Raw genomic sequence first — 19,072 nt, 5'->3', positions numbered from 1 at the left:
CTCACCACCCCAACTGAAGCCTGGAAAGCAAGAGGCCAGCAAATCTGAGTGGATTTTTGCAGGGAGCCTGGAGCCTACCGCAACAGGATCCCCTCCACCGGTTGCTGGCTACCCTCCCCATGCCTGCCACCAACACACACACACACACACACACACACACACGCACGCGCACACAATCTCTGATCTCTCAAGCTTATGCCTGTGGCAGAGAGAGTGGGTAAAGAACCTAAATAAAACACAATGCATGTGCCCAAACACACATCCAGCCTTGAGTGCTTCCAACCATGCCTCAGTTTTCCAATGTGACCTATGGGCATCTGTCTCGTACCATGCCCACCCCTGCCCGGTGACAAGCACCCCTCTGTTCCGTCCCCGAGAGACCCAGAAGGGCATCTTGGGGTGGGGTCGGAGCTGGAGACAACCCAAACACGGAAAAGTGAGTATGAACCAAGCGTGCCCCTACAGAACATGCTGGACGCTCCCAGGTAGGGCCCCACCCACGCTGGGCACCTCCTTGGGAAGAGAAAGAAGGGTATCTCAGTCCTAGCAGCCGCCCTACCCTGCAGGGAATCAAATGACCCGATTCTGAGATTATGATCTTGGGCCTCAGGTCAGAAAAAAAAGAAAAGCGGGGGGTGGGGGTGGGGGGTGGGGTGGGAATGTGAGAAAATAGGGAAGTGATCTTCTGGGTCCTGACGGAAGAGAGGGCTGGAAGTTCAGACTCCTGGGGTCCCCGTGGAGGAGGGGACTGGGCACAAGATGCCCATGTCGCATTCAGATTCTGGTTCTGCCTCCCCACCCCAGAGCTACAGAGACCTGCCCCCAGATCTTACGTCACTTCTTTCTCACCCTAGGGGTAGGGTGGGTCCAGACCCACCCCTCCTCAGCTTCCTATAAGAAGAGCTGGGGACCTGGGACTGCAGGTTCACTCACTCATCCATCATGAGGCTTTCCACGAAATCCCAGACCTTCCTGCTGGCTTCCGTGCTGCTCTGCACCCTCCTGGGTCTGGGTAAGTGACTAGGGGCCTGGAATCCTGGGACCTTCGGAAAGAGGACTATATGAGAGGGGCATTCAGCAAGGTCCTTCAGGGGGGAGGGGGAAAGAGGAGGTGTCCTGGGAATTCAGATTCATGGCAAAGGCAGAGGGTAAAGGACAGAAAGACTGGGGCCCCAAGGGAAGAATAGCTCAGAAACTTGTGTGTGTGAATCCCTGAGAAAGAAGGGGATTTGATGGGCTTTGAATCCCCTGTCCCCCAGGCAAGGTCTCAAAATAAGCCATCTGGGGACTTCCCTGGCGGTCCAGTTGTTAAGACTCTGTGCTTCCACTGCAGGGGGCGGGGGTTCGACTCCTGGTTGGGGAACTAAGATTCCGCATGCCATGCAGCTCGGCCAAAAAAAAAAAAAAAAAAAGACGTCTGAATTCTAGAAAATCAGAGTATGATTAGAAAGGGAAATTTTTTTTTAAAAAATGATGGGGCGGGGGAGAGATTTTCTTTCTCCCAGAACTCTAGGGAGTTCAGACCCCTGGTGTACTCCCCTAGATGCAGGAATTCAGGCAAGCCCCACCTTCCCCAGGATGCAGTTGCCCAGTGTCTGGGCCCCCATTTGCCTCCTCTTTCAGTACCAAGGGGTCCATGCGCTTGCCCTCCTGGTCCGTGCTCTCCCTTCTTGACCTGGGATGCAGATCCCAGCCTCAGGTACCCCTGCCTGGGCTCCTACTGTCTACAAGACCTACGCGTGGTATCTACAAGACCTACGCGTGGTACCTACAAGGAAGAGGATCTCACTTCCGAGAACCAGCTCGACCTGAAGCTTCACAAAAGTCCATGGAAACCTTCACCAGGACCCCTCCCTGTCCCCAGACTTTCTCAGAGGACCCTAAAGTCCCCAGCCTTGTAATTAGGTAAACTTGCTCCCTGGTGGAGTCGCTTTGCACCCCGGAAAGCGGCTTTGCTGGAACACCACCGCGTCTCTGCCGGAGCTTCTGACAGTTCCCTGGACAGCCGCCAATGCCCCGTCCAAGAACAATCAGGGAGATACCTTTCCCTCCTCCCTCAGACCGCCCCCCATCCCCCTCTGGACTCCGTCCGAAGTCTTGGTCCGCAGACCACACCACCCTTGACTAGAGCCCTGCTCTCTACACTGCAGGGTACCCACTAAGCTGTGAGGTGTGTACAGGCTCCGGACCCATGTGCAGTGGAAATGTACAAACTTGTGACCCCGACCAGGACTCCTGCGTGGTCATCGTGGCTCACACCAACAGGAGTAAGAGCTCAGGGCGTGGCGTCAGATCCTGGGGAGGGGGCTGTGCTTTCGGGGTAGCAGATACCAGCACGCGCGGGGAGGAACCTTCCAGTGGTGAGCAGGCAGGAAAGAGGGAAAGGCAATCTCGAGGTGGACGGAGGGAGGAGAATCCGATGGAATGACAGAAACCACTGTTGTCAGGGATTTCTGAAAATTAGACTCCAAAGAGTTGATGGGGTGGGGGTGGGGGGGCAGATATAGAGACTTCCTTAGGCAGGAGGGGATTAGGGAAGGAAAGGACAAGGGGGAAGAGAGAAATCGCGAGAGGGGGAAAACCTAATATGCAAGAGGTGGAGGGGGGCGTGTAGAGGAGAAGGAAGGGGCTGGGGTGGGTTGGAAGGAATGTGACCAGGTTGACCATTTGGGGTGGGAGGGATCCCCTAGGGATGCGGGTTGGAAGAGACCATTCCTGACAAGAAGAGGAGAGATGATATTGGGGTAGAGGGAAAGATATAAAAGAACAGACAGGAGAGGGAAGATAATCCTGAAGCATGGAGCAAATTATCACAAAGAAGTGGAGCTGCGGCAATGGGGAGACATATGAGTAAAGTGGGAGAGGAGAGGCAAGACTTAAATGGAAGGGACTCTCCCAGGCCTGAGGGAGGATGGGGGAGAAGGGGAGCAAAGGAAGAAACCACGGGGGGTGGGGTGTTCATTCAAAGCTGAAAGAGACCCAGAAACCCTTAGTTAAAGGAAGATGGTGGGGCGCGGCGTGAGACTGGAGAAGGAAGGATGTGACGGGAGGTAAGGCCAACGTTGAGTGTAGGAAGGAACCATTCCGACCGGAGGGTGTGTGTAAGGTAAGTGGGATAGAAGATTGCACGCTGCCCTACTCACCTAGCAAGAGTGGGCAGGTGGGGGAAGGACCTGAAAGTCTTGCAGAGGCCACCCAGGAGTATATGGGAGGGAGATGGGACCCTGGGACCGCAGGAGGAAGTTGGGGAAAAAAACACCTTTCTGTGGGGTAAAGAGGGGAAACCCTAGGGCTGGAAGAGACCACCGTACTGTGGGGAGGGGGAGGGGGAAGGCTGTGGAGGCTGGACGAGACCACTTCAGGCAAGACCTGAGAGTAGCCAAGGAGGGCAGCAAGAGACCATCGGTGGGAGGTCTGGGGAGTGACCCTGGGGAAATCTGGAAGAGACCACGTTAGACAGAGAAGGATATGGGTGTTACAGGGTGCGGGGGGGCGAGGGTGGCATTCCAGTATCTGGTGGAAGGGATTCCAAGGGTCAGGGGAGGGCGAAAGGCTGGAAGAGACCATTTCACACCGCCATGGAGATAGCCATAGGCGGCCTGAAAAAGACCACTGCAGGTGTGACCCTTAGAGGATGGCAGTGGGGTGGCGTGGGGTGGAAGGGACCACTGAGGCAGGCACCAGGGCTTGCCGATGGGAACTGCAAGAGACCACCAAAGCCTGGAGGGGGTGGGGTGGAGCGGACCTAATAAACAGTCCAGACCATGTCCCAGGCAGATAAGGGGGTATGACTCTGGGGGGCTGGAAGAGACCTCCCTAGACAGCAGCGGGCTGGGGCAGCTGTAAGGTTGGGAGAGACCTGGAAGCCAGGGTCCAGGCCAGGGCCCCTGAGCCCTCCCCTCCCTCGCCATCCTGCAGAGGGCCACCAGTCGCTGAACACCTATAAGGGGTGCATGAAATCCAGCGCCTGCAGCTCAGGATTTGTCTCCATCACCATGGACCCTGAGAACTACATGGTGTCCAACACACGCTGCTGTCAGAGCGACGCCTGCAACCACGACCCCCTGCCCGGTAAGGACCAGCGCAGCCCCACAACCGGAGTCCCTTCCTGCGCCGCCTGAGAGCCTGCTGTGAGCACCCGCCACTGACCCGCGCTGTAACCTTTGGCAAACATCCTCCTTGCTCTGAGCCTCAGGTCCTCGCCTGTAAAATGCAGTGTCCATTAGCAACCGGTGTCCCCAGGGTTGCTGTGAGGTTGGGAAAGGGTTTAACGTCCCTTACACCTTACACTCCACCCTCCTCCCCAGCTCCTGAGAACAATCGTACGGAGAATGGCCTCCAGTGCCCTACCTGCATCACCCACTTCAAGGAAACATGCTCTTCAACTAAGAAAGTACTCTGTGTTGGCCAGGAAAGCCACTGTATCACCTGCGCTGGCAAAGTGCAAACTGGTGAGGGGCACCTAGATTTCTGGGGGAGGGGACAGGGAGGTTCCCAGAACTGGAGGCTCATACTTCCAGATTCTAGGGGAGAGAGTGGGTCCAGAGAACTGGGTGAGGAGGTGGCAGGGGCATGACCCCGGGTCATGAGGAGGGAGGGGTTGGAAGTCCTGACTCCAGGCTGAAATCCCTCCCCCAACAGGTGTCATATTTGCTACTCGGGGCTGTGCTACAGAGAATGCCTGCCACACCAAACCTGGGACCCTGGTGCCCGCGGCCTCTCGTACCTACACCATCACCCAGGCCAACTGTCTTCCAGGCCCCCAGCCTTCTGGCAAGGCTAAGTGAAGAACCGAGGCGTATGCCACGTTTGGTCTTGATTTGTTCTCAGCTACAGCTTCCCATGTGCCAATATATTATTAAACAACTTAACAGAACAAGCCTGAGTCCTTGTGACGTGATGCATTTCAGGGAGGTGGGATGCAAAAAGCAGGGGTCTCAACCTTTGGGAACCCCCTCTTTGGAAGGAAGAGAGGGAAGACCCTACCTTCTGTTAAGGGATTACTCCCTGCTGGGTCCCCATGCTAAGTGTTTTCCTGCGGTACCTCATTGCATAGTCACAACTCCGTGAGGTTGAAAGTATTGTCCCCATTTCACAGAGGAACAAACTGAGGCACAGGTTGCGGTGTCACTTGGCTTGGGTCAAACAGCTAGGGAAGATCAGACTCCAGAGTCCATGCTCACCTCTCCTGGTTAACCTCTCCCTCTTTTGCCTCAGTTTTCACGTTTGTAAACTGTGGCTATTGATAGCCATAACCTCAAAGGGCTGTCTTAAGAGTCAAATGAAAGAAAACTAAAAAAGCACTTAGTGCAGTGCCCGGCACCTTTAAGACAATGTTGGTTCTGGAGACAATGTGTCTGGCCAAATAGTTATCATCCTAATAGCTGCCACTTACTGAGTGGCCATTAGTTGGCAGGTGCTAGACCCTGGCATCAGTCAGGACAGAATCGATTATGCTACAGTAACAAACAAGTCCCTAATCTCAGTGGTTTAAAGCAACAAAGTTATATCAGTCGATTCATGCTGTAGCAATGCTTGTGTAACCAACCATCCCCAAGCTGAGATTGTAACAACAATCATTCTTCTTTCTAAGGGTTTGTAGGTGGCTGGAGCAGCTCTCCTTCTGGCTGTGCTTTGATGGGTTTGGGTCCCGTTTGGGAGGGGGATTCAAGTTCTCCTCCATGGCACTTCACAGTCTTCTGGGATCAGCGGCTCCCTGGCTAATGTCTTTCTCATGGCAGATCACGGGGGCACAAAAACCAAGTGCACCAAAGGCCTCGGCTGAGGTTGGGGGTGCTAATGTTCCATGGAGTAAAGTAAATCATATGGTCAAAGCCAACAGCAGTGGAGCAGGGAAGTATACTCCCCCTCCAGTGGGAGGGAGAGGAGTGGTATTTGCTGAAGAAGTACCCATTCACAAAAGGTTGATTTAAGGGACTTCCCTGGTGGTCCAGTGGTTAAGACTTTGCCTTCCAGTGCAGGGGGTGCAGGTTCGATCCCTGGTCGGGGAACTAAGATCCCACATGCCTCGCAGCCAAAAAACCAAAACATAAAACAGAAGCAATATTGTAACAAATTCAATAAAGACTTTAAAAATGGTCCACATCCAAAAAATCTTTAAAAAAAAAAAAAAAGGTTGATTTATCCTTGACCTTCCATGTCTAGCACCATCCACAGGGCATTCTGCTCATCATAATCGTGGAGCAGTCACCAACTTAATGCCGATTTCTGTGCACAGGAGAGAGCCCAGGAAGGTTTCACATGGATGATTAAACGCTGCCCACCCAGAAATGACTTGACACAATTCACTGGGTGGAGCTGGTCACATGACCCTACCAAACCCCACCGGGAGAGGAGGAGGAAGCACAGTCCGGGCCCCAAATGCCCCACCTGAGCCCCCGCCTGGCCAGACACATTTCATAACCAGCACGAATGGCCACCATGACCTTTGGGGCTGGTTCTCATTTTGTCTTCACAACTACTCCACGTGATAGGCGCTATTATTCTCATCCCTGTTTTCAGAAGAATCTGAGGCTCAGAGAAGGAATGTCACATTGGTGGTCGTAGCAGCTAAAAGGTGGCAGAGTTTAAGATTTTAGTCATTGGGTCACATTGAGGGGAGAAAGAGACCACATCACAGAGAGAGCGGACAAGCCTGTATCAGTTATCCTTTGCTACGTAACAAGCCCCTCCAAACCTCAGATGCTTAGAATAATTGGTTGGCAATGTGGTCTGGGATCAGCTGGGTGATGGTTCTTCTGCTGTCTGCTGGGTTCAGCTACTGGTCAGCTAGGCAGCTGTCTTTCAGAGGGTTGACACTGATTGGGGTGTCAGGGCTGACTGGGCCACATGTCTCTTATCACCAGCAGGTTAGCCTGGACTTTTTTTTTTTTTTGGCCACACTGTGGGGTTTGCGGGATCTTAGTTCCCCAGCCGGGAATGGAACCCGTGCCCCGGAAATGAAAGCGCCGAGTCCTAACCACTGCACAACCAGGGAATTCCCTAGCCTGGACTTCTTGATGTGGTGGCAGTGACAGGGGTCCCCCGGGTAGCAAGAGAGGAAGTCCCAATGCATGAGCACTTTTCAAGCCTCTGCCCATCATTTTTGCTGTTGTCTCAGTAGCCAAGCAGATCCCATGACCAGGTCTAGAGTCAGGATGAGAAGGGACAAACCAAGGGCAGGGCTGCAGAGAAGTTGAACAGACTGGGGGCATTAATGGGCCAAGCTGGTTCCGGAGCTAAGACGTTTACCATCACAGCCCCCAAGGTGCAAACAATTAATAGTCCGCTCCAGCCGCTCCAGGGTGGCAAAACTCAAAGCCTCTCAATTCCAGCCCAAGGGATTCTACCCTGCACACACCCCCACTGTCCCTCCTCTCCAGGGACCCAGGAGTCTAGGCTTCCAGCTCCAGTCAAAATCCCAAGCATCTTTTTTTCCCTTTAAACCCCGAAAGAACAGACACACAATGGAATTTCTACTTTTTTATTCACTCCTCCAAAAAGCACCACAGGCCAACCCACCCTTGATTCACCTGCCTTCATGGTTTCCTACCTCAGTGGATACACGTCTCTCCATCATTATGCAGACAAGTATGAAACTCAGCTAAGGTAATGAGGCTTTTGTGCCTCTTCTGCTTCTGGCGATGGCAACGCCAAGATTCACCATACTTTTCCTTGAATTTCTGCCTTCAAGGGCCTGCCAGCCTGCAGGTGCCTTGCAGACACACCCTGATGGCAGTCATCCAAAAGGGAGCCTTAGTCTTTTCTGCTTGGATGCTCCCAGAGACAGATGCCTCACCAGCAACTTGCTGCCTCTACAGAGCCTAAAATTCAATCCCTTTAAAAGTCATGATTTAAAAGGCAACCACTCTAAAAGATAGTCGTGACACCCAAGAGTGCCAATATACAACTACATAAACACAATCAGCACACTCCACGACGGACAGCGACACGCGGAAACAAAACTGGGTCTTGCTTTCTCAGGTTTGATCTCAGGCATGATTCCCATTGGCATGAGGGAAGAGGGAATTTGGAACAGAGGCACGTAGAGAGCAGAGATGTCAGACGGGACCAAGTTAGAGATGGTGGCAAAGCAGCACGAAGAGAGGAGGGCACTCCGAGCAAAGGCATGGGGGTGAGGCTAACGTTCGGGCTCCCAGTGTGCCAGCTTCCAGGAGGGGCTGCAAGTTCGTTGCTGTGCACGAGACAGAATGCATGCACATACGTGCATACACTGAATTCTCACCATAACCCTGTGAGGTAGATGCCATTTGCTGAGTGACTTGCCCAAGGTCACCCCCATGGTCAGTCAAAGGGCTGTCTGACCCTAGAGCAGCATGCACAGAGTTCTCTTTGATAATGGGAAGCGTTCTAGGGCAGTGCTGTCTAATACAGTGGCTACTCACCACGTGTGCCTGGTGCAACGGGGAAACTGAAGTTTACATTTTAGTTACTTCTGATTAATTAAAAAATTGCTACTCATCTCAGTTACCGGAAAACTATCCAATATAATTAGGACAACTTGGGTATATGAATTGACTTCTCCAAATATGAGTTTTCTGAAATCTAAATTGAGGTCAGATATTTCTGATGAAAATCCATCATCTGAATTGAGATGTGCTGTGAGAAATACACAGCAGGTTTCAAAGACTTAGCATCAAAAGAATGTGAAATATCTCATTAGTAGTTTCCTGTACTGATTACATGCTGAAATGATAATATTTTGGATATACTGAGGTAAAACATACTAGAATTAGTTTCACCTGTTTCCTTTTCCTTTTTTAACGTGGCTACTAGAAAATGTGAAACGACCCGTGTGGCTCACATCCTGTTTCTATTGGACAGCGCTGCTCTGCGCGTCTCCTGCTTCTGCACGCGGCAGGCAGGCTTAATGCAGGTGCTTGAACGCTGGACTTGAGGAGGGGACAGTGTTGTGCTGGGTATTACAGATACGGATGAGGGACATTCTCCTAAGGCCAGAAGAGCTTTGAGGACGATGCTTGGAGCCATTCAGTATAGAGCCAAATGCTTTATCCCCATCTTGGCCATCTCAACTTTGATGGGACAGATTGTGCCGGTGGTAGGAGTTCAAGGTAGACATGGTGGAACCGCCCCTCAGATTGGTCACCCTTGCCTTCAGCTGTCCAAGGAAACAGGATCTCGGAAGTGTTTATTGTTCTTGTCCAGCCCTTTCATTTCACAGGTGGGAAAAAGCAAAGAAAGGCACTGGCCCAAGTCACCTGGAGTGACAGTGGCAAAGCTGTGTTTGCTTCCCAGGTCCCCCGACCTCAGACAGGAGCTTCCTCTCCCATGAGATACTTGTTTCTCCCCCATCTCACACCTTTTCCCCGTCTTGTGGCAAGAGGCTGATGACCTAAATTCCAGCCCCAATTCTGCCACTGATTAATGAATTAAATATTTACTAAGGACCTTCTGTATGTCAAGCACTATTCTACGTGCTGGGGGTACAGCAGAGCACAGGACAGGTATGGGGATAATAGCCAATAGATAGGTAAATAAATAAATAAGGTAATTTTCTACAGTAATAATTGCTACAAGGAAAAATAACCGGCCAAGACAAATAATAGGGGTGGGGGTGTGAGCTACTTCAGTTACAGAGGTCAGGGAAGGCTTCTCTGAGGGGACACTTGAGCTGAGACTTGATTGACAAGAAGGAGCCAGTCGTGGGAAGATCTGGGAGCAGAGCATTCTAGGCAGAAATAACAGAAAGTGCAAAGGTCCTGAGGCAGGATCCCAGGTGGCCCACTCAAGCATCAGAAGGAAGATCAGGTTGATTGGGGGGACGGGAGGGGGCAGGAAATAAGAACAGGCAGGGGCCTTGCTGCGTGCTGTTGGGCCTAGAGCCTGCCCTCTCTGGGCTTTGCTCTCCCCATCTAACATAACAGGGATTCTGCTGGATGGCCTCTCAGATCCTCCCTTTCTGTTTTTCGGCATTGAAGAGTTCTGTGACCTGTGGCTTCTCCTCTACTTGTAGCTGGCAGCCTAGAACATTCCAGGCACTGTGGTTTCTGCCTTTGCCTCACTGTGGCACATTCCCACGGTCTGGAACACCTGCCCAGCTGCTCCGTGGGTCCCTTGCTCACTGTGGCATTCTCTGTGTCTCTCTCGGGGATACCTGAGGTAGCCAACACAGAAGCGTTGGGATCAGTGCAGCAATATGGTTGCTTTTCCCAAAAGGCAGGTGTATATAATACCAAGGTCAGAAAGGGTTAAGGTTTAATGACCAAGACCAAAAAAAGATAGAAACCCCTAAAGGAAAGAGGGACAGACGAACAGAGTCCCCAGAGAGCCCCGTAGTCGCTCAGCACCTGTAACATGGGGACTGTCATACCCCTTTCCAGTCCAACTCAGACAAAGGCAGCTAGGTGCCAGGGTCCAGACCCATTAGGGACTTTGGGGAGATACCTCTGAGGGAGGCGTTTCTGTCCTTCCACACCCAGAAGGCCTCATTCCTGGTCCCTGGCTACCCCCCAGAGCCCACCATGCCCAGAGCGCTTATTTCCTCTCATTTTTGTGGTACCATTCTCCCCACAACAACTGGGAAAGAAATCTGGGTCACCAGGCCCCTGGTGGAGCAACTTTTAGAGACCCCTCTATTCCCCAAGAGGAACCAAAGGTCTCCAGCTCTCTTACACAGCCCCCTATTCCCTCCTCTAGATGGAGACCTTCCATCACCCATGAATTAGGAATCAAGGTCCACAGCCCTCTTGGGAGATAGGAGTTCTGAGACTCCAGAGATCCTTCCTCCCCCCAATGAAAATTCAAAGCCCCCTTTATATGCAGGCCTATCCCCCCACCCCGCAGAAACCCAGACCTTATACCCCTTTGTGGCTCAGAAGCCCAAGGATTCCAGCTCCCTGGGGAACCCAGACCCCCTCCTCCATGCTAGAGTCCCCGGTGTGGTGGAGACCCCCTTCATCAGGAATCAGGGCTTCCACCTCCTCTCCCCCTGGAGGACTAGACACCTAATAGATCCAGTTTCTACTCTTTGGAGACCAAGATATATCTCCTTGGAGGAGTCCCAAACCCTCAACTCCCTTCAGGAGTTCAGGAGTCTAGGAGTCTGAGGGTCACACCCTCTGGTCCCCCAGAGAAATCAGGAGTCATGTCCCCCGAACTCTATTCCCCTTCAGGACCCAGGAATCCTGGTGACGAGAAGTCACACATTCCAACCGGTAGTCAGAACCCTCATCGCCTTCAAGCACCCAGGATTCTGAGTGGCGGCCCCCGCGCCCCACCCCACCCGCCCCCCGCCCCCCGCTCTGTGACCTCACAAGCCCAGACATCCCATACTAGCATGCCAGAGTCTGGATCACCACGCCCTCTCCCTCTTACGGCAACTTGCAGTCCTCAACCCCTGACCAAGCCGAGCAGCCGGGACACGGGGCACCCCGGAAGCCCCGGCCCTCAACCCACCCCTCACTGCGCGGGCACCTGCGGTGCCAGCACTGCTTCAGCGTCGGCCCGCATCTCATCGAGCGCCTGCAGCAGGACGCCGTGCGCCGCGCGGTAGCCCAGGCCCCCGGTGGCCGCCGCGCCGCCCGCCGGCCACAGGAAGGAGAGCGCGCCCAGCGCCGCGCCCCCGGCGGTGCCCTCGCCCGCCCACGAGCCCAGCCTCGCCTCCACTTCGGCGCGCGTCACCGGACCCGGGAAGCGTGTCCGCTCGGCCAGCTCCCCCGGCGCCAGGCCCAGCGCGCGCTCGCGTCGTGCCAGCGCCGCGGGTTCGAGCCCCAGCGCCCGCCGCCACTCGGCCAGCTGACCTCGCAGGAGAGCCACGTCGCAGGCCCAGCCCAGCCCTGGTACCGGGGCCGCCGCCGCCGCCAGGCTAGCCAACAGGGCCGGCCGCCACGCCCCGGCCCGCAGCGCCGCAGCCTTGGTCCGGGCCGCGCGGGGAGACGCGGGTGGCAGAGCCAGAAGCAGCGCCCCGGCCTGGGCCGGGGGTAGCGCACGCCGCAGCCACTCGCACAGCCCCGGGAGGCCGCCCGGCCGCAGCGGGAACACCGGCGGCGGCGCCTCCTCCAGCACCTCCCACGTCTCATCTTCTGGGCTCAGTGCGGCCGCGCGCTCTGAGTCCCCGCTGCCCGGTTTCTTCACGCCGACGCCAACCGGCTGCAAACTCTCGCTGCCTGCGTCCTCTGAACCTTCCCCACTGCCTGCTTTCTGCGATCCAGGGCCACGTTTCTCCCTCCCCTCACTGCGTGCATTCTTAAACCCCCCTCCGCCTGCGTTCTCTAAGCTCTCGCTGCTCTTTTCCTCTTCGTCCAGGGACTCCGGATCCTCGCCCTCGCCGTCTGTTCGCACGCAGACCAGCGGCGTATCTGGTAGCACCAAGGGCCGGACTTGGGCCCAGTCCTTCTCAGTGGGGGCCCCAGGGGTGACGAGGATGAGAGCGTCGTAGTGGGTTGGGTGGGGGGCGGCAGCAGTGCCCGCGGAGCCCAGAGGCACGGTCCAGAGCACCACATTGGGGCGCTCTGGGGCCGGGTAGGGCATGGGCTCCGCGGGCGCCGAAGCAGGCACCGCACCTGGGTCGTCAGGATCTAACCCGAGTAGCATGTTCAGCACAAGGCTCACGTCAGCCCTACCGGCCACGGCCAGGTCCAGGCGCGCGCTGCCCAGTCGCTCCAGGCCGGCCCGAACCCATGACAGCGCCGCCTCCAGGCCACCCGTCTCGAAGGCCTCGCGCACAGCCTCCAACTCTGCAGCGCCCAGCACCTCGAAGCCATCCTGAGCCGGTGGCAGGAGCCTGCGGGGAAAGGGAGGGATGGGGTCAAGGGCAGAAGAGGGGCTAAATGCTGGCGAGCTGGGCTAGGGGGACAGGACTGGGCTATGATGACAAGGCGGAGCTTTCTGAATAATCAGGAAAGGGAGGGGCCAGACTAATGGCACAGAAACAGAATCTGAGGCTATGAAGAAAAGGGAGGGGCTTAAAGAAGGGGTGGGACGGCTGGATTGAAATCAGAAATCAGGTTGCCAACAGAGTCGAAAATGGGGACCCGGCTAAGCCTTCCCCGGGGTTACACTCTGCGGGAGCGGGTCTTTTCGAGGGACCTGCAGGATTAAGAAGAAGCCCTGCTGGGCGGGGCAAAACTCATAGAGAGTGGAGTTTAGAGCAAAGAAAGAATGGCGACTGTATTGAGGACTAAACGAAAATCGAGCCCTATTCGACAAGGGCAAGGTCACCAAGGGCGCTCTTTCCTGAGACTAGGAGTTAGGAGGGCTGTAAAGACAGGTGAGGGGAGAACCCTCATCTACTAGTTCTTACCAAGGGTGTGTGGCTAAGGAAGGAAGACGAGTGGTGGGCCTGGGGGAGAGGCTACCCCTCCCTGAGCCTCGTTTTGACGTCTATAAAAGGAGGCCGCTTGCGGTTGGGGGAGAAAATTCACGAGGTAGCCAGCAAGTGGACACAGAAGCGAAAGGGGATTAGAAAAAGGAAGTGGGGGAGGGCCCCCGAAACGACAAAGCTCGCTTAGGGTGTGGCTCTCCGGAGACTGGGGTCGCTTGAGAACCAAGCAGATGGTGAGCAAGAGGGTTAAGACTGGAGAGTGGAGTCTTCGGGTAAAAGCTTCGCGGGGATCACCAGCTTGCCTGGAGAGAGTGAGCCCTCGTTCACACTTTGGCCTGGGGGCAGTGTTTGGGCGCTAGGTCCCGGTCCCTCCTAGAATTCTCGCGAGGGAGCGGGGGCTCATGACCTCAGAGCGCTCGCAGGAGGCGGAACCTGGAATGACAGGTCCAGACTTCTAGCTGACCCTTGGCCTAGGTGATAGAAAAGGGTCAAGCACAGAGCGCTAGTTTGAGGTGGAACCTCGTGGACCTCAAAACCTGCGCTGAGGGTCGGGATTTGGACGAGGGAGCAGGGCTTTCAGCAGATATCCCGTTAAGGTTGGCCCCAAACTCGCTGAGGGCGGGGTCTCGCAGACCTCAAAGAGCACCTTAGGGGTGGGAGGTACAGACTAAATAAAGCACCAGTCCTCTCCAACCCACCCTGAAACGCCGCGCTCACCTCTGCAGCGCCTCCGCCTGGCTCCGCAGCGCCGCCCGCAGGCGCTCCAGCTCCTCGCAGCCGTCGCTGCCGCGGCAGTCGGTCTGTAGCACAAAGAGAGTCGCGGCGCCCAACCCGGCGCTGTCCAGCCAGGCTGCGGTCTGATCCCGAGCCTGGGCTACATGCTGTGACTCCTCGGGACGAAGGTTCCGCACAGCCAGCAGGGGTGTCCCTCGGGCCAGGGCGGCCCGCGCTGCCTCCCCCAGCGCTGGGGCCAAGGGTTCCTCATTCCCCTCGGGGCCGGGCAGCACCAATACCAGCACGTTGGCTTCCGCCGCCCAGGGCCCCGGCGCTGCGGGTGGGCAGCTCAGCTCGCCCAGGAAGAGGCCTGGGCTTGCAGCTCTCAGGCTGGGGAGCCCGGAATCCGGCCGGCCGTCGGGGATCTCTACCGTCTCCACATCCTTGTCGCACAGCGCTGCGATCACAGCAGACTTTCCCGAGCCCGGAGGCCCCAGGAATAAGACGGTCACGTCACCCCGCGGCGGAGGCATGGCTGGAAAGTGGGGACAGAGGAAGACCCGGGTCACGGAGCACCCAACCTTCTTCTTTCCTAGCTTCCCCACTCTGGTCTCAGACTTCAGCCTTTTACCCTGACCACTTCTTTCCTTCTCGGGTATCACTGCCAGGCACCTAGAAATCTGGCGTCCAGGCCCTATTCCCCAGGGACCTGGGAGTCCTGTCCGCCCTCTTTCTGGATGCGTTTCCCTTTACGCTTCAAAAACTCAGAAATCGCCCTCTAGCCCCCTCCTCCCTCAGGGACACAGATGTTTTTACCCCTCACTCCTCCCTTCCAAATCACCGACCGAGCAAACAGCCGGCACACGGGACTGCGCAGTCGGTAGCAGTCGGTCAGCCGCTGAGAAGCTCTGCCTCTGGGGTCCGAGGACGGAGGCCCATGAGGCTAAAGCGCCGGGATTTGGGGATGTCCAGACCCTTTCCGGGGGCTCTAACCTGACGTCATTCCTTTTAGGAGGGGGTGTGTCTCGAAAGCGTAACCTCGGGGACAGGGCCCTTTGCAGCGCCTGCGCAGAACGGCCGAAGGGCACTCTCTCTCCTCGGCGGTCGCCGAACCTTGAACAATGAGGGAGCCAAAGCGCGTGCGCGCCAGGAGCGCCTAACACACTTGCGCAATAAGCTTAGGTCTGCACTGCAAAGGAGGCTTGCAACGTCATCATTACGCACCCCAGTGCAGAGAAGGACCCCTCCCATTATTTTGAGGACCGGGTTGGCGCGACTGAATCACTGCAGTCGGATGGCAACCCGAGATCTGGGCTTCGAAAGGCTCGTCAGGAGAAAGGCCGTGGAAACCGCCGGGACTTTGAGACTCGGTGGGCCCTACCCCGCTTCACTTCGGGTGACGGCGCTGTGACGAGCAACTGACAGGCGCAACGAAAGGCAGCCCTCTGCTGTCTGGAGAAAAGCAGAGGCCTGGGCTACCAGCCTCGGGAGGGAGCCGAGGGCAGTGTTTGGGGCAGCGGGTCACAGCGGCTGAAAGCGCGCGTGGGAAGCGGGGGTTCTAGGTGCAAGAAGAGTTTCGGGATGTCAGAGAAAGATGTCTCCCGGAAGGAGGCAGGCTAAAGCGTGGGTACCACTACCTGCCTCAAGACAGGTGGGAGAGAAGGGGATGAGGCTGTTGTCAAAGATCCAGGGTCCCGCGCTCTGAGTTCAGGGAGTTAGTTTGATGTAGGAGGCATAGGTCAGAGGTCTCACGCAAGTGAGAAGGCTCTAAGGGGAGTCACAAACCGGGGGAGTTGAATCTTCTGGGAGGACTGAATCTTCTCTAGCGAGCTGCTCTATCAGGTTAGAATTCAAGGAGATGTTATCTCGTGGGGGGTCGGCCAAAGGCTGGCAAAGCCAAGCCTGTCAAAGGTCATAGGATTGGCGGGCCCTCTAAGACTCGCTGTAGATAAGCGACTTCACTTGATTTACTGTTCTGTCATGCGTGCTCCTCTCTTGACCAGAGGGGTCTCAGTCACCATGGAGGACCGGCACCCCAAAGAGACCATGGAGCAGCAGGATTCGTCCAAGGAGAGAAGTCCCCAAAGTCCGGGAGGTGACATCTGTGAGTACGGCTGACCAGAGATGGGTGGGGTGCAGGAGCTGTGATGCTAAAAGGATTTCTATAGCATTTCAGTGTCCGGAGCGTTGCGGGCATTTGCCTGTCGGGAAGGAGCTGTTAATGGTCCCTGAGCTGCTCTCCCAGGCCCTGCTACTCCCCACCCCTACCCTTATTACCCTCAGACGTACCCATCCTGCTCTATCCACATAAGCATGAATGGGATGCAGTTCAGGGGCACAGAGTGGCATCCAGAGAGGCTTGGGGTGGGAGAGGTGGCTGGGAAAGGGCAGAGAGCCCCAGTCCCAACTCTGCCCCAGACTTTCAGTGTGACTTGGGCCTCCGTTTCCCTATCTGTCAAAAGGGCTTGCCACTATTCACCTCATGGGGCTGGCTGGTATGGGGTTTAGCGGCAGAAAAGGGGAAAGCTTAATGTTAATGAAGGTAGCCAACTTGACCTAGGATAATAGCAACAGCTTCTACTGAATGCTTATTATGTGCTAGGTGCATTCTAAGAGTTTAACGTTTGTTATCTCATTCCGTCCTCCTAACAGACTCTGTGAAATTGGTAATTATCACTTTCACATGAGGGAACCGAGGCAAAGAGAGGTTAAGTATTTATAACGATGAAAGCCACAGTGTCAATGCTCTCCAGCCAGAGACCACCAGGAACACACCTGGAGTTGACCAAGTTGGGCTTATTGCTCACTGCGCTGAGGAAGCACACATACCGTGGGGCATCTCAGTAATAAGAAAGGACTTATTACAGGATTTAGGCTGTGGTAGGTGATTTGGGGAAGGGTTGAAGAAAGGGGTTTTGCTGTGGATGGATGCTGCCAGGAAGCAGGGGCAATTACATGGCTGGCTATCTTAATACCTAGGAGGGAGGAACAAAGCAAGGCTCCAGGTGTAATTGGCAAAGCAGCAGCAGGCACTCATATTAGCCACGACGGTTGGGGGGGGTGTCTGGCCATTTTCGTGGCTTGGACAGTGTTCACGTTTTGTCTGTGTTTAGAAGGCATCGTGGCATGGTCTGGTCTGATTCGTCTCAGTCACAGCATGGCCTTGTCTGGTGATGTTCTGTGAAATCGTTTAGGCTGAACAAAACACCGAGGCCCAGCTGTGAGTGCCAGGCCAGCTCCTAGCTGTGAGTGCCAGGCCAGCTCCTAGCTGTGAGTGCCAGGCCAGCTCCTAGCTGTGAGTGCCAGGCCAGCTCCCAGCTGTGAGTGCCAGGCCAGCTCCTAGCTGTGGGGCTTCTTTTCTGTCTCAACAATAATTATTGCAAACCATTGTGTAGCACTGTTCAAGCACTTTTTATACGTTAATTCGTTTATTCCTTACAGCAGCCCTATAAAGTAGATACTGATATGGTCATTACCCCATTTTCCAGATGAAAACGCCGTTTCTACTTGCCTCGGAAGTGGTAGAACCAGGAGTCAGTTCCAGGCAGTCTGGCTCCAGAGGCTGTGCTCTAATCACATGGCTCTGTAGGAAGGGCAGACTCCCTGGGTTCCAGTCCCGACTCCGCCATTTCATTTCCTAGCTTCATGACTGTCGGCAAGTTACCTAACCTTTTTGAGCCTCAGTCTGCTCATCCGTAAAACAGGTCCAGTAAGTCTGCTGTCCAGGCCTGGCATAGCACCTGGCACATAGTAAGCCCTGCATGCTCACTGTTGGTGCGATTCTGAGGCTGGGAGAGGCCCTCGAGACTCCTGCTGGCCTCCCCCAACCTCTCCTCATGTCCCTCAGGCCACTTGGGGGCCCTGCAGTGCACCCGCTGCCTCATCACCTTCGCAGACTCCAAGTTCCAGGAGCGTCACATGAAGCGGGAGCACCCAGCGGACTTCGTGGCCCAGAAGCTGCAGGGGGTCCTCTTCATCTGCTTCACGTGCGCCCGCTCCTTCCCCTCCTCCAAGGCCCTGATCACCCACCAGCGCAGCCACGGTCCAGCGGCCAGGCCCTCCCAGCCGGCTGCGCCCACCACCATGCCACCCACCTTCCCCTGTCCTGACTGTGGCAAGACCTTTGGGCAGGCCGCTTCTCTGAGGCGGCATCGCCAGGCGCACGAGGCCCACCCCCTTCCTGGCCCCTTCGCCTGCACTGAGTGCGGGCAGGACTTTGCCCAGGAAGCAGGGCTGCATCAGCACTACATCCGGCATGCCCGGGGGGAGCTCTGAGTGTGGCTCCAGCCCTCCCTAGGGCAATGGAAGCTCTGTGGCTGGTGGGACACCCATCTGATATGGGACGGGAGGGATTTACTTTCCTCCATGGAAAGGCAAAGGACTCCTGATCAATAGGACCCAGAAGATGCTCATTTAGAGCTTAAGTCTTTGGAGGACACAAAAGCCTTCAGGGAAACAGTAAAATCAAACAACAGTGAGAAAGAAAGAAAGAGGGCAATTCGTTATTTGTATCTTCCTCGTTCCCAATGAAATAGTGTGAAATCATGACTAGCTGCAGGTTGTGCTATCACCATTAATTCTTCCCAGATGGAGGCAACGGGGCTGCAAGAGCCAAGGGCCTGGATCTGGGCCTGAATCGGGGAGGGAAAGTGAGGTGTTGCCTGCCTGTAATGCCACCGAATGGGTCCCACACGTGGAGCACCTTGAGCCTTTGGGGATGGGACAGCAAAGTCGGAGGCTGCACTGAGTCACGTGAGGGTTGCAATCTGGACCCTTGTCTCTTCCCACCCCCTGCCAGCCTTTCCCACTCAAGGTGGGGCCGTGGCATTGGATGGCTCTGCCTTCCTCCTCCCCAGATAATTTATTGTTCATTTTAATAATTTTATGTACCATTCTGGTCACGGAATATTTTTTGTATGTGTAGGTGAGACGGCATGAATAAACTAACAGAAGTAGTATCTGAAAACAAAAGGTCCATAATAAAATGTCTAAACAAGGAACTCTGGCTTTTGAGCAGGAATTCCCAGAGAACATAAGGGCATGGGGAGTGGGGAG

The 19,072-nt window shown here is 55.3% G+C and overlaps 3 protein-coding genes across 7 annotated transcripts; 2 read left to right on the top strand and 1 right to left on the bottom strand.

The window, feature by feature from the left end:
- Positions 1-936: 936 nt before the first annotated feature.
- On the top strand, positions 937-4,862 carry PINLYP (phospholipase A2 inhibitor and LY6/PLAUR domain containing). The gene is made up of 5 exons (XM_022584863.3): positions 937-1,012; positions 2,151-2,267; positions 3,919-4,071; positions 4,308-4,451; positions 4,642-4,862. The coding sequence occupies exons 1-5, from the start codon at positions 943-945 to the stop codon at positions 4,785-4,787; spliced, it is 630 nt and encodes a 209-aa protein (XP_022440571.1). The 5' UTR covers positions 937-942; the 3' UTR covers positions 4,788-4,862.
- A 1,849-nt stretch (positions 4,863-6,711) lies between these two features.
- On the bottom strand, positions 6,712-15,292 carry IRGQ (immunity related GTPase Q). Of its 2 annotated transcripts, none has more exons than XM_022585483.3 (3): positions 15,011-15,292; positions 14,021-14,552; positions 6,712-12,763 (listed from the first exon to the last, which is right to left on the bottom strand). In XM_022585483.3, exons 1-3 carry the CDS (start codon positions 15,018-15,020, stop codon positions 11,440-11,442), a joined length of 1,866 nt encoding a protein of 621 aa, XP_022441191.1. In that variant the 5' UTR covers positions 15,021-15,292; the 3' UTR covers positions 6,712-11,439. The 2 variants fall into 2 exon arrangements, with proteins under 2 accessions (XP_022441191.1, XP_022441192.1); XM_022585484.2 differs by lacking the exon at positions 15,011-15,292 and adding an exon at positions 14,863-15,002.
- ZNF576 (zinc finger protein 576) lies at positions 15,179-19,017 on the top strand. 4 transcript variants are annotated; one of them, XM_022585494.3, is made up of 3 exons: positions 15,179-15,640; positions 16,021-16,121; positions 17,865-19,017. In XM_022585494.3, the coding sequence occupies exons 1-3, from the start codon at positions 15,612-15,614 to the stop codon at positions 18,290-18,292; spliced, it is 558 nt and encodes a 185-aa protein (XP_022441202.1). In that variant the 5' UTR covers positions 15,179-15,611; the 3' UTR covers positions 18,293-19,017. The 4 variants fall into 4 exon arrangements, with proteins under 4 accessions (XP_022441202.1, XP_089758895.1, XP_089758894.1 ...); XM_089902769.1 differs by having other exon boundaries at positions 15,184-15,387; XM_089902768.1 differs by having other exon boundaries at positions 15,185-15,668.
- Positions 19,018-19,072: the final 55 nt, after the last annotated feature.

Source organism: Delphinapterus leucas, chromosome 20 (genome assembly GCF_059928025.1).
Source record: "Delphinapterus leucas isolate spDelLeu-1000000601 "Yukka" chromosome 20, BTC_Dleu_Yukka2, whole genome shotgun sequence".
NCBI classification, from domain to species: domain Eukaryota; kingdom Metazoa; phylum Chordata; class Mammalia; order Artiodactyla; family Monodontidae; genus Delphinapterus; species Delphinapterus leucas.
Note: the sequence above shows the minus strand (reverse complement) of the source record. Positions and strands in the feature narration are given on the sequence as shown.